Source organism: Miniopterus schreibersii (assembly GCF_964146895.1).
Source record: "Miniopterus schreibersii genome assembly, chromosome: X".
NCBI classification, from domain to species: domain Eukaryota; kingdom Metazoa; phylum Chordata; class Mammalia; order Chiroptera; family Miniopteridae; genus Miniopterus; species Miniopterus schreibersii.
In genome coordinates, this window is record NC_138104.1 from 102,647,776 (window position 1) to 102,661,171 (window position 13,396).

At 44.9% G+C, this 13,396-nt stretch overlaps 1 protein-coding gene across 1 annotated transcript in view; it reads left to right on the forward strand.

Annotated features, from left to right (window-relative positions):
• Positions 1–10,585: 10,585 nt before the first annotated feature.
• ARHGAP6 (Rho GTPase activating protein 6) overlaps positions 10,586–13,396 on the forward strand; it is a 234,975-nt gene continuing 232,164 nt past the window's right edge. Inside the window, exon 1 of the mRNA XM_081124879.1 lies at positions 10,586–11,024. Within this exon, the coding sequence (XP_080981005.1) occupies positions 10,980–11,024 (45 nt within the window). The 5' untranslated portion in view covers positions 10,586–10,979. The remainder of the gene's footprint in view (positions 11,025–13,396) is intronic.

The following is a 13,396-nucleotide window of genomic DNA, read 5'->3' on the forward strand; positions in this document are numbered from 1 at the left end:
TTCCTTCCTTCCTTCCTTCCTTCCTTCCTCCCTCCCTTCCATCTTCCTCCCTCCCTCCCTCCCTCCCTCCCTCCCTCCCTCCCTCCCTCCCTCCCTCCCTCCCTCCCTCCCTCCCTCCCTCCGTTAATGGACAATTAGGTTGTTTCCACATTTTGGCTATCATAAATAATACTGCTGTCAACATTCGAGTACAAGTTTTTGTGTGGACATATTTTTATTTCTCTTCTTTATATACCTAGGAGTGGAATCGCCAGGTCAAATGTAGAAAGTTCTTTCATATGTTGAGTCAAAATCTGAGTCTTAATAACTTTCACTCTTGGTCCTTGTCAGCCTTCTGGAGACAACTGACAAGGCTTTCCTTTCTTTCTTTTTTAATTTTTATTTTTAATATGTCTTTATTGATTTCAGAGAGAGGAAGGGAGAGGGAGAGAGAGATAGAAACATCAATGATGAGAGTCACTGATTGGCTGCCTCCTGCACGCCCCCTGCTGGGGATGGAGCCCGCAACCCGGGCCTGTGCCCTGACCAGGAATCGAACCCCGATCACCTGGATCCTAGGTCGATGCTCAACCGCTGAGGCACGCCCGGCCGGGCAAGGCTTTCTTTTCTTATACATCCCTTCAAGTTGTTCATCATTGTCTCCATGTTCTTGTTCAACTTTCACAGACTGAATTTTCTTTTCCCCTGCCATCATTCCATTGTAAAATTGGGACTTACAGAAATGCAAACCGATAGCCTCAAAGTCATCACATTGTCTATTACGATGTACAAAACAGCTTTCTTTTGTTCCAAATCTCAGACTTTCCCAACAACAATAGGGAACTAGTGGCTGATAGCTCTATTTTGCCAGGAAGGGAGACAAAGAATTATTTTCTAAATGAGAAGTTTTTTCAATAGACTCTGAAGGGATTTTCCCCTTTGGGAAATCTAAAAGGACTAATAATTTGTGTAATTTAAACACATTTGTCATTTCTTGACATGTTAATGTGAGAAAAGGAATTCCATGGTTTTGAAAAATAAAATTTAATGGAGATCAGTTATCCTAAGAGCTTTGAAAGAAGTCATATGTAGCAGCATTCTTTTTACTCATAAGTCACGAAGACAATGGGGAGAAAACTTGACACAAGCCTGGGAGAATGTAGCAAGTTACTTAGCAGCCTCTGGGTTGTGATGACCTGGGACAAATGTTTTCATTTCTTCTTCAATAACTACAAATGGATCCAATTTTTGCTTGTTAGTCATAAAAGTAGGGATATTTTTCATCTTTTTTTGCTGCATACACTTATATATATAATTCAATTCAGTGATAGTGGTTCTCAAAACCATACAGGTTTCAAGTGTACAACTATATATATTCTTGCCTAATACCTTCACCTTCTTGCTGTCAGTCTATTCCATGTATCCATTCCTCTGTTTCTATTTTGTTCATCAGTTTATTTTGTTTATTAGATTCCACAAGTAAGTGAGATTATATGGTATTTTTCTCTGACTGGCTTATTTCACTTAGCATAATAATTTCCAGGTCCCTCCATGCTTTGCAAAAGGTAAGGTTTCCTTTTTCTTTTTTTTATAGCGGGGTAGAATTCCATTGTGTAAAATGTCCCACAGCTTTTTCATCCACTCATCTACTGATGGCCACTTGTCTTGTTTCCAGATCTTGGCTATTGTAAATAACACTGCAACAAATATAGGGGCGCATATATTCTTTCAAATCAGTGTTTTGGGTTTCTTCAGATATATTCCCAGAAGTGGGATCTCTGGGTCATACAGCAGTTCCATTTTTAATTTTTTGCGGGAATGCCATACTGTTTGTTTTCCACAGTGACTGCACCAGTCTGCATTCCTACCAACCGTGCATTAGGGCTCCCTTTTCTCCACACCCTCCCCAACACTTGTGTGTTGATATATTGATTACGGCCATTCTGACAGGTATAGGGTGATATCTCATTGTGGTTTTAACTGGCTCCTCTCTGATGATTAGTGACCTTGAGCATCTTTTCATATGTCTCTGGGCTATCTGTATGTCCTATTCAGGTCCTTTGTCCATTTGTAAATTGGATTGTTTGTCTTCCTTTTGTTAAGTTGTATGAGTTCCTTATATATTTTGGATATTAACCCCTTATTGGATGTATCATTGGCAAATTTGTTCTCCCACACCGTAGACACCCTTTCCATTTTGTTGAAGCTTTTTATTTTGATGCAGTCCCATTTGTTTATTTTCTCCTTTGTTTCCCTTGCCCTAGGAGATGTATCGGCAAACATATTCCTACAAGAGATGTCTGAGATGTTACTGCCTATGGTTTCTTCTAGGATTTTCGTGGCTTCCTGACTTACATTTAACTCTTTAATCCATTTTGAGTTTATTCTTGTGTATGGTGTAAGTTGGTGGTCTAGTTTCATTTTTTGCGTGTACTTGTCCAATTTTCCCAACACCAATTATTGAAGAGACTGACTTTACTACATTGTATATTCTTGCCTCCTTTGTCAAATATTAATTGAGCTAGGGATGGATTCTGACATTGTCTCATGCTGTCTGCATGACCTTGAACAAGTCACTGAACCTTTCTAAGCACCAGTTTCTGCATTTTAGTGCCACCACATCAGTAGTTCTCAAACTGTGTTGTACATTATATCAAGGGATCGTGCTAAAAATGCTAACTCTGAGTTGATGCTCCTAGAGATTCTGTTTCACTGTGTTTTGAGGAGGTCCTCACAATCTACTTTTAAAAAAAAATCTCACCTCAAGTGATTCTGATCCACATGGTCCTGAAGACCATACATTCAGACACTGATTAGCCATTTCTTTCTGGTCTATTTTCTTCTTGTCCTATCTTCTGCTGAAAGGGAGAAGAAATCTTATAATCTCTCCAGGTAATCTATTTCCATATATGCTGTATGTATGAACATGAAGAAAGATGGCAATCAAATTTGAAATAATGAAAAAGTCTGATGTTTAGATTCTATTATTATGTTTAGGTTTTATTATTATTAATCCTCACCTGAAGATATTATTTCCATTGCTTTTCAGAGAGAGTGGAAAGGACAGAGAGAGAGAGAGACCGATTGGTTGCCTCCCGCAAGCTCCCCAACCAGGGCTGGGGATCAAGCCTGCAACTGAGGTACATGTCCTTGGCCTGAACTGAAGCCACGACCCTTTAGTGTGCAGGTCAATGCTCTAACCACTGAGCAAAACTGCTTACGGCTGTATTAGAATTATTTTGACCGGAACAATTTTACATATAAAGTAGGGTTTCTTAATCTGAGCACTATTGACATTTGGGGTCAGATCATTCTTTGCTCTGTATGTATGTGTTGGGAGGTGGTGGGATTGGCTGGTTCACTGTGGAATATTTAGCATCATCCCTGGCCTCCATCTAGTAAATACCGGTAGCACTGCTGCCCCCCCACGTTATGACAATTAAAAATATCTTCAAATAGTACCAAATGTGCTCTGAGGGACAAAAGTACACCTGATTGAGAACTACTTTCATAAAGCATGGTACCAAAAAAAGCGAATGAAGAAATTCGGTTTGGAGCAGTTTCGTTTGGTTGGCTCTCATTGCACAGCAAGGCAAAGAAGGCCCTGCTAAACTGTTGGTGTTCGGCTTTTATGTACCAAGCATTCCTTGGGCTCTGAAACTCTGGCTCATTCTCTGTATTTGGTGGATTAATGAGATACAGACAGGTTAAGTGACTTGGCATGCAAAGAACACTCTGTTTCATTCTCATTTTATTACACTTCTGACAACAAATTCTCAATTTTTGGCTTATATGTCCTGTTCCCTCTAAAAATGAAATCATAGTCACAAAATAGATTCATTGGAGTAGGGGGCACTGTTACATCTAAAATTGTTTTGGAAGTTTCACACACCAGAATATGCCAGGTGTCATCATTATTCATAATACTGCTGAGCCTTCGAAACTGGTAGTTTCATTGGGTGACTAGTCAAGTGCTCCAAAGGACTGCATAGCTTCCAGTTTGGGTCACACAAATGGCCAATTTTTACCTGTTACCTTTTGACATGCTATCTTGGGTGGAGAAAGTCCCTGAGCCCAGCTCTACTCTTCTGCTCTGGGGAAAATTCTCCTTGTTTTCTTGGGTTGTGCAAGACTCATTCTACTGAAAGAAAAACTGTTGCTGTGAGATGTACTACTGAGAATTATTAAAGGATGAATTTCTTATATCTATGAAGGGTTTCTCAATTTTGCCACTCAACATTTTGGGCAGGATAGTTTTTTTGTTGTGAGTGGGTGGTATCCCGTATGTTGTATGATGTTTAGCAATATCCCTGGCTTCTACCTACTAAGACACAAGTGGCAACTGTCTCCCCAACTCCCACCCCCACCCCACAGTTGAGACAACTGAAAACGTCTCCAGACATTGCAAGTATCCACTTGGGGGAAAATTGTCCCCATTGAGAACCACTGCCTAGGAGCTACAGATGGGGCACTGGCAGTGTCTGCTCCCCCTCCCTCCTTTATAAGAAGGCACCATAGCATCTAATAAATGAGTCTGACTTAACCAAGAGTCCCTTCTTTGAGATGTCCTGGAATGGCCTACAAAGAGATTTGAACCCAACTTCCGTTCACATCTCGACTCCGCCATTTCCCAGATGTGCAAAGCAAGTTAGTTACCCTCATACATAAAATAGGGATAGTCATACTTTCCTTGCAGTATTATCCCAAGGATCCAGACTTGCTGTGTGCAAAGCATCTGGTTGGACACAGAGCCAGTGAGGTGTTCAATGATAAGTGGAATTGTAGCTTCAAATAACAATTGTAGCACCAGAATCACTGGTGCTGTCCTGAGCATCCGCAGGCCTCACCTGCTGGCAACAGCATGCAGAGGAAGGGAGGGTGGGATTATCAGGTGGGGGCAGTAGACTAACATTAGCATGTTGATATAATGAAAAGTAGCTTCTTGATTCTCAAGCTGTTTTTTGGGGAAGTCATAACTGCAGGATTGCAGCCTCTCCTTTTTGCCTAATGACCCATGAATAGAAATTCATTCTAGAAATATCTCTTTGTGGATACTTCTTAAGGGCACTCTCCCTGGCTTCAAGGCACTGAGCAGCAATTCTTCAGTGAAATTATCATGATGGCAAGAACAGGACAAACTAATGATAGCAAACTGAACTTATTGTTACGGTCAGTTTATCTTGACCTTCCTTCACTCGCCTTCTTTACCTGCATTCACAGATCATCACATTCTCAGTTCTGGTTGACATACAGTGTGGAGCAAAAGAGGTTTACAGTTGTTCATATGGAAAATAATACAATAAGAAGTAAATAATAGTACAAGAATAAATTCTGTGTGGTTTTTTTTTAATCATCACCTGAGGCTATATATTTTCCTTTGCTTTACAGAGAGAGTGGAAAGGAGAGAGAGAAAGAGAGAGAGAGAGAGAGAGAGAGAGAGAGAGAAACATCGATGGGAGAGAGACATATCGATTGGTTGCTTCCCACACGTGCCCTGGGATCGAGCCTGCAGCTGAGATACATGCCCTTGGCCGGAAACGAGCCCAGGACCCTTCAGTCCGCGGGCCGATGCTCTAACCACGGTGCCAAACTAGCTAGGGCTAAACTCTGTGTTTTGCGTATTCACAACTTTAAATCTACTTTTGCCCCACCTTGTATAACTTCTTAATATTCTTGTAGTAGTGATCAAGGCTGAGGGCAATATTACTAGGCAATGCCAGAGCATTTTTTCCTTTCTTCTCTGTTCTGTGTCACCACAGCCCCAGGTGCCATTCTTGGGACCCCCAGGAATTTCTCATTCTCTGGTCATCAGACCAGGTCTGTCTTCAGACTGGGGGTTGTCTCTTTCTAACTTACTTGGAAAAAGGAATGAAAACTTCAATCTTCCTTGGGTTTCTCCCATCTCCATATCCCCGTTAGGGTTAATATGAAAGGGAGAATTATGGCTGTGGAGCAAAATGGTAATTCCTTTCGTGGCACTTATGTTTACAGTTGGGTTGCTAAGATTCTCTCCCCTCCTGCAGTATGCTGAATTTCTGCCTAATAAAATGTCCTCCCTCAAAAGCATAAACATTGTGCACCCATTGCTTCTACTTGTATGTGTGGATGGGGTCCTAGCAGGCCTGATTCTCCTTCACTTATAAGAAACATGTGATTTTGGGACAAGGAAGACCTTAAGCTCCTTTCCCATCTCTCCTTCCTGATCCTGGTGTTTGATTTCCTGAATTTTATCTTTGTAGCCCCATGAGAAAACCTAGAAGAGAGACAACTCTAAACTATGTTCAGTCTTTATATAAACTATGTTCAGTCTATTTATACTGTAGTGTAAATAAAGATTCAGATTGGTACAATCAGTTTGGAAAACTGTTGGGCATTGTCCAGTAAAGCTGGAGATGAGCATGCCTATGACCCGGCAATTCTGTTTCTAGGGCTGTGCCCTGTAAAAATGCATGGACATGTGCGCGAGGAGACATGTGCAATGCTGTCCAAGCGGTATGGTTTTCAGTAGCCCCAGACTGGAAAGGACGCAAACGCTTATCAGCACTTGAAAAGATAAATGGTGCCAAACACATACAATGGAATACTAGACAGCAACGGGAATGAACCGCAGCTGTCTACAGCGGCACGAGGAACCTTGAGGACATGATGTTGAGTGAAAGCAGCCAGATGTCCTAGAAGCACGCCTGTGATCCATTTTCCTAAGGCTAGAGAACAGGAAACACTGAGCTGTACGAGTTACGGATGCATAACTTCCCAAAGGCAGTACTTCTCAACAGGGATGATCTTGCCCCCTGCCTCCAGGGAACACTTGTCAATGCTTGAAGATATTTTTGGTTGTCATAGCTTGGGGAGGGGTATAATGCTTGCATTCTAGTGGGTGGATGCCAGGGGTGCTGCTGAACATCCTACGAGACATGGGACAGCCTCCACAACAAAGAATTATCAGTATGACTCCAAAACTACAAGCTATAAATGCAAAAATAAGCAAGTGGAGCACATAAAACTAAAAGGCTTTTCTGCACAGCAAAAGAAACAATCAACAAAATGAAAAAGGCAACCTACAGAATGGGAGAAAACATTTGCAAACCATATATATATATATGATAAGGGGTTAATATACAACAATATAAAGAACTCATACAACTCAATAGCAAATAGAAATAATGTTTGGAATTCAAATTGTTTAATAGATCTCTTAGAGTTCCGCACAACCTTCTAGGTCCCTTCTCGAGTCTTGAACAAATGGACTGAGAACTGAAGAGGTGTATGATTCACTCTGAGGCGAATTTAAGAGCCTTGCAGCATGGACTGATAATTTCTTTTCTTAAATGCTTTGTCCTATCTCCCCAAACCTTTCAAACACAGAAAACAAACAAACAAAAAACCCAGTTCTATTGCACTTGAAAGTTAACTCCAACTTAGCAATGAGAATTTAGCAAGAAATATGCTAGCAGGCAGAAGTAATTTTTAAAATGTAAATAAAGCAGATCCTCGAATAATGTTGTTTTGTTCACTGTCATTTTGTTTTGTTCTAACGTTAATGAGAAAAAAAATTGATTCCTGCCAAGACCACTGACTGGGCGCAGTTGCAGTTCTCCCTACATCTGTGTGGGTTTTCTCCGGGGACTCCGGTTTCTTCCCACATCCCAAAGATGTGCCTGTGAGGTGAACTTGTCCTTTCTACATTGTCCCAGTCTTTGTGGGTGTGGGTGTGAGTGGCCCTATGATGGAAGGGTGACCTGTCCAGGGTGGGTCCCAATGGTGCCCTGAGCTGCAGGAAGAGGTTCTGGCTGCCTCCACCTTGAACTGGAAGCTGTGGGTTGGAAAGTCATTCTTTTTACTTGTTTTTATTCATCTTTCCCAAATGTATGTGTAGCTCACATTTATTTCAATGTTTCGTATTAAGATTGTCTTAGGTCTTTATTTAGAAGTTTGGTGATGTTTTTTTGTGGCCAGAAATATGTCATAGGAACTTAACTCTTGTTTATATCAATTAGCAGATGGTCAAATTGGTTTCATTATATATCATTTCACTTAAAGTCACAGTTTCTAAGACCCTCTGGATGACATAAAGTGAGGATTTACTGTGCACAGTTTGGGAATGATGGATTATTTTTGGCTTACGATAATGCTGTTTAGTGACTTAATACATTTTCCAAAGACAGGATACAAACAAAATCTAAAATGACCTGATTTTCTTTAATAAAGATTTTTATTGATTTTAGAGCGAAAGGGATAGATAGATAGAAACATTGATTGGCTGCCTCCTGCATGCCCCCTACTGAGAATCGAGCCCGAAACTCTGGCATGTGCCCTGATGGGGAATTGAACCAGTGACCCCCTGGTGCATGAATTTCAACATGGAGGTGCCTCACTCAGGGGAATGATCAAAGGATTAGGGTTAAGATTTTCAAAGTCCAGAGACCCACCTTGTATTGTTTATACATATTAACATGGAAAAACTTTTGTAGGGAAAGGGATTTCTAGTTTCAAGGGCTTAATTGCAGGTATGACAGAGGAAGAAGTCCTAAGGCTGGAGAGTTCATCTTTCTAAATAGAATAGAGTGAAGCAAAGGTCCCCAGATTGGGGCCACTGTGTAAGCAGCCCTCCTTCCATTGCCCAGCTGCATTCTCTGAAGGGTGCGGTGTGGCAAAGCTAGTGCTAGTTCTCTGCCTTATTCTAAGGGTCTTTGACGACATAGCTTTAAAGTTGCTTTCAGCAGCACGCAGAGTGAAAGTGGAGAGGGGACGTTAGTGTGCCATGTTTCCAGCTCTGCCTGCGCATGTCCGGGAGCAGGGAAGGGAGTCATGGGCAGAGCATGCTGCAGGGAGGAGACCTGGGCAAATGGTGGAACTGACTTTCCCTTAAGACAAGCAGCACTGTGGCCGAAAGTTTCTGTTTTGGGCAGGGGATTGATTTTAATTTATTTTTAGGTTATTGCAGTATAAAATACATATAGCGAAGGGAGTAAATTGCATAAATCTGAACTGTACCTCTCAATGAATTTTTACAAATGCGTGTACTTGGGTCGCTGTCATGCAGTTCAAAATACAAAACATTTCCAGCATCTGTAAAGGTTCCCTGCATCCATCCCCATCTTGGTAATCACTGTTCTGGCTTCTGTCACCATAGATCATATTTGCCTATCTCAGTTCAACATGTGAATTTCAATCCCAGAATAAATAAATGGAATATTACAGTATGTCTTCTTTTGTGTCTGATTTCTTTCTCTCAACATGATGCTTGTGAGGACAATCCGTTTCGATGTGAGTGTCTATATCATTTTCCTTTCATTGCTAAGGAGTATGGATAGACCACGGTTGGCTTGTCATGCACCAGTTCATGGACATTTAGATTGTTTCTATTTTGGTGATTCTGCCTGAAGATAATGTGAACATTCTTGCACACAGGAGGCCATTGTCCCCTATTTTTCTATATATCTAGGAGCACAATTGTTGCGTCAGAGGATAGGCATAGGATCAGCTTTAATAGATATAATCTTACAGTTTTCTAGCAGATGAACTGTCATGGGATTATCTAGTAGTAGATTCTTCCGGATACCTGTACCCCTGGCTTCACATTCCCAGTGCTCTTTACAATTATGCAGCCAATTGTTCTAAAATAGTATATGCCCCTGGATGGTTTGTCCAACCAAATTGTAAGGGCTCAAACACAGGGGCCACATCCTGTTTTCCTATCTACCCTGTCCCCACAGAGCAGATGGAGGGCCACTCAGGGAGTTCAGGATAGTGGGACCCTGAAGAATTGACACAAGCCACTTATAAATCCATCTTCCACTTGGTAGCCACCCCTGTAGGACTTGGATTGGTTGATTTCACTGGGTCTGGAGGGTCCACTCTGGCTCCAGACTCTGCCTTTGCCTGGAAGGTTGTGGGAGGGTGCCTGGAAATCAGGGAGGGCCAGGCCTGGGGAGGGAGCTGGTGCTCTTTTCCAGGGGGTTTGAAAGTGCAGGCTTCCAGGAGGGGCCTGCAGCGCCGACGCCAGTTTTAGGTGGTGCTGCGAACCTCCAGCGTGTGCTAACAGTGGTTTACCCAGCAGTATTTGCAAATCGCGTTATGTTTCTTCTGTTTCCAAACCCTTGCTCTGTCGTTTTCTGATTTGCTCCTAAGAACTAAGACACAAAACAGCGCTTTGAGGACCCCCTCCCCCTCAGATCCAGCCTGGCACCAGTGCCAGTCCTCGCGTTCCAGCAAACTTACAGCAGATTTCCCAGGACTCTCCCCTCCAGGGGCTTCCACAGGCAGGCCTGGGTGCTGCCAGCCTTCGGGGACGCGCTTTGCCCCAAGTGGCGCGGCCGCCGGCTAGCCCGGCCCCCTCCCGGAGCGCGTGGCCGGGCAGCGTTCCTGGCTCCCCTCGGGCCGCCCTCCCCGAGGGCTCCCGCGGGGACACTTTCCCAAAGGAGGGCTCTCCAGCCGCCGAGACTCCGCCCGCCCTGGAGCGCGTGCCCAAGTTGGTGAAAGTCTGTCTTGGGAACTCCGGCTCGCCGGTCCCCCGCGTTGAGGCTGGGTCGGGACGGAGTGGCGGGAGGCAGGAGCGCCGCCCTGACACCTGTCGCGGGCGCGCCGGCTCGCGGTGGCCTCCCACAGCTGGGGCGGCCGCAGCAGCCCCGCGGTCGGGCGCGGAGAGGCTCCGGCGCCCGCCCTGCGCCGCGGCCTCGGCCGCTCCCTGCCCCCGCCCGTCCGCCCCCCTTCGCGGCCCTTCTCCTCCCTCCTCCCCCGCCAACTCCTCCTCCTTCCTTCGCTTCTCCTCCTCCCTGCCCTCCCCTCCTCCCGCCACTCCTCCTTCCAGCCGCCGCCTCCCTCGGTCGGCCAGCTCGCGGCGGGACGCTGCTGCCCTGGGCACTGGCACCGCGCGGGGCGCAGGGAGCGCAGCTCGCGGCCGCGGTCCTCCCGGGATGGCGGTGAAATAAGAGGACCTCGGACAGGCGCCGCGACCCCAGGCTGCGCCCGGGGACCCTCTGCTCTTCCTCGGTGGCGACATGGGGGACCCGGTGTGCCGCGAGAAACCAAAGCTGCACTATGCGGTGAGTGTCCCGGCGCACAGAGGCGACAGGGGGCGCCACTTGGCGGGCCTGGGAGGGGACAGCTCGTCTTCGGTGGGATCCGTGGCTCCCCAGAGGTCCTGGGTGCTGCGTGACTCACCTCCCCAGTGTCAACTGTTCAGAAACTCCGCTGCCCCTTAGAAGGGGAGCGCCCTCCCGCAGCTTGCGGCAGCCACCCCGCTGGGGTGCAGGAGTTGAACTCGCTCCCGGCCCTCTGGCCGGGGCTGAGAAACGGGGCTCCGGGGGCTGGGGCTGCGCCGGGTTCGCCCACTCAGCCTCGGTCAGAGAGGGCGCGGAGCGGGGAGGGCGCCGCTCCTCCCGCCGAGAGCGGCCACGGCCTCCGGAGAAGCGCTGCCGGCGCCGGTCCCTAGAAACAGGCTGGGCAGCGCCCGTGGATGTGCAGCGGGACAGTGTCGCGCGTCATCTGATTCATACAAGAGGCTGCGGGGGGGGGTCCTCTGTCAGTGGCGTCTCTTCTCCCCGTTGACTCAAACACTCCATAAATAGTTATTGGGGACCTACTGTGTTCCGTGCACTGCGCTTGGCGCTGGGGTCCCGCGGGACACAACAGGCAGAAAGCTCACGGGTTTGCTTCCTTTAAGAAAGGGGTCAAGATTTCAGGGTTGATGACCGGTGCACCAGATTCAGGGTCTAGACTGAGTTTTGTTGGGGTTTTTTTGGTTTGTTTTTTGTTTTCTGTTTTTTGAGAGAGAAAAGACAGAAAAGTTAAATGTTTCTCAGGAATGAGTACTGACAATTCTGAATGCCACCTCCAGAAAGGGGACAGGCATTTACTTTCCAATTGTAAGATGTGTTACTTTGAGGCGAGGCATTGCAGTTGGCCTGTCAGCTGCCATTTGACTGAGTTTTCCTTGACACGATTTTTACTGTTGAGATGGCACATGCTGAATCCAACTTTAAAAATTGGAGAAAAGCATCCAGAAGGTTACAAGAATCGTCAATACTTATAATAAAGCCAAGACAGTTGTCTGTCTGGAATTCATGTCATCCAAAATGCACTCTCTGCATAAAAATATATTTTTCAACAAAGGACTCAAGCTGGACAGGGGTGGTAGGGAGAGAGGTTCCAGAGCTGCCTGAGCTGGGGCCCGATGCTGCTGGCCAGGTCCTGATCAGCTGGATCAGCTGGGGGCTATTGGCCTAACTGGGAATGTCGGCCAGTTCTCTGCTGGGCTGGAGAAAAGAGGGTCTGAAATAGAAAATCGTTCAAGTCCCTTCCCAGGTGAACGTTTTAGGCACCTATGATGGCTCTTTCTCTAGCTTTGCCAGTTACATGCTTTGAAATGGCAAGTGAGACACTAGTAAATCACTAATGCTTGTTCATTTTTTGAAGACAGTATGGGCTCCGTTATTTGCCTTTGAATGTGGTATTAGGGGCAACCCCTTTTCCGCAGAGGTTTCTTCGCGCAAAAGGATCTAGAGTCTGTGCCTATTATGCCTAATCAGCATCTCACAGCACCACCTTTTCCAGATTTTGAATTGTGGGCTGATGGCCTTTAATTTGTAAGGTCTCTATACCGTTTTTAAGGTAGGGGAGGAAAGGTGAGAACTGATTCCTTAATTTAATAGAGTACAATTTGTCTATTCATTCTATGAATGATTATTGCCTCAATTTCGGAAATAAATCCAATGCATCACAAAACAATTTAAAAATTACTTTCATTCAGCTGTTGTATTCTCCTAAAAGCATAAACATAGAGACACGCTGATGCTAATGTCTCCTCTGTGCTCTGACGATTTGCTGATGAAATAGCCCTTAATTCTAGCACAGGTCACCACGTACAGATTTTCTGAGTTAAGACTACATGAAGGAAGATTATAGAGGGAATTTGTTGGCTTTCAGGCTAAAGGAAATCACCTGGGTCCCCTGAAATTTCTTATGCATACTTTAGAATGAGAAAGCAGCAGCATTCAGCAGCTCCGTATCAGTCACAAGTCAAAAGAATGTTCTTTATTAAGTGTGACCCACTGCTTTTCATATTAACATAACCCTCTATGGTTTCATATCTATTCTAACACTGCACTCTTCTCTGCTATTCCCATATTGGTTAAGGTTATTTCACAAGGTTGTTTTGCCTTTTAGCACAAATATTCTACTTACTTTGCTCAACATGGTTTTGCTCCTGAGGTCTTTTGGGGGCTTTTTTTTATGTCTGTCTTCCTGGAAAAGAATTACCCTCTGCATGTCATTAGTACCTCTTGTTCCTCTGATATATAATCTGGAGGGCAAGTATTTAGTGTTCTTCCTTCAGTGCTTTTTTCATTTGTTCAAGATGAGACTGCATATAAGAAATCAGTGGCTCACATTTTATTCATTCATCAAACATTTGTTG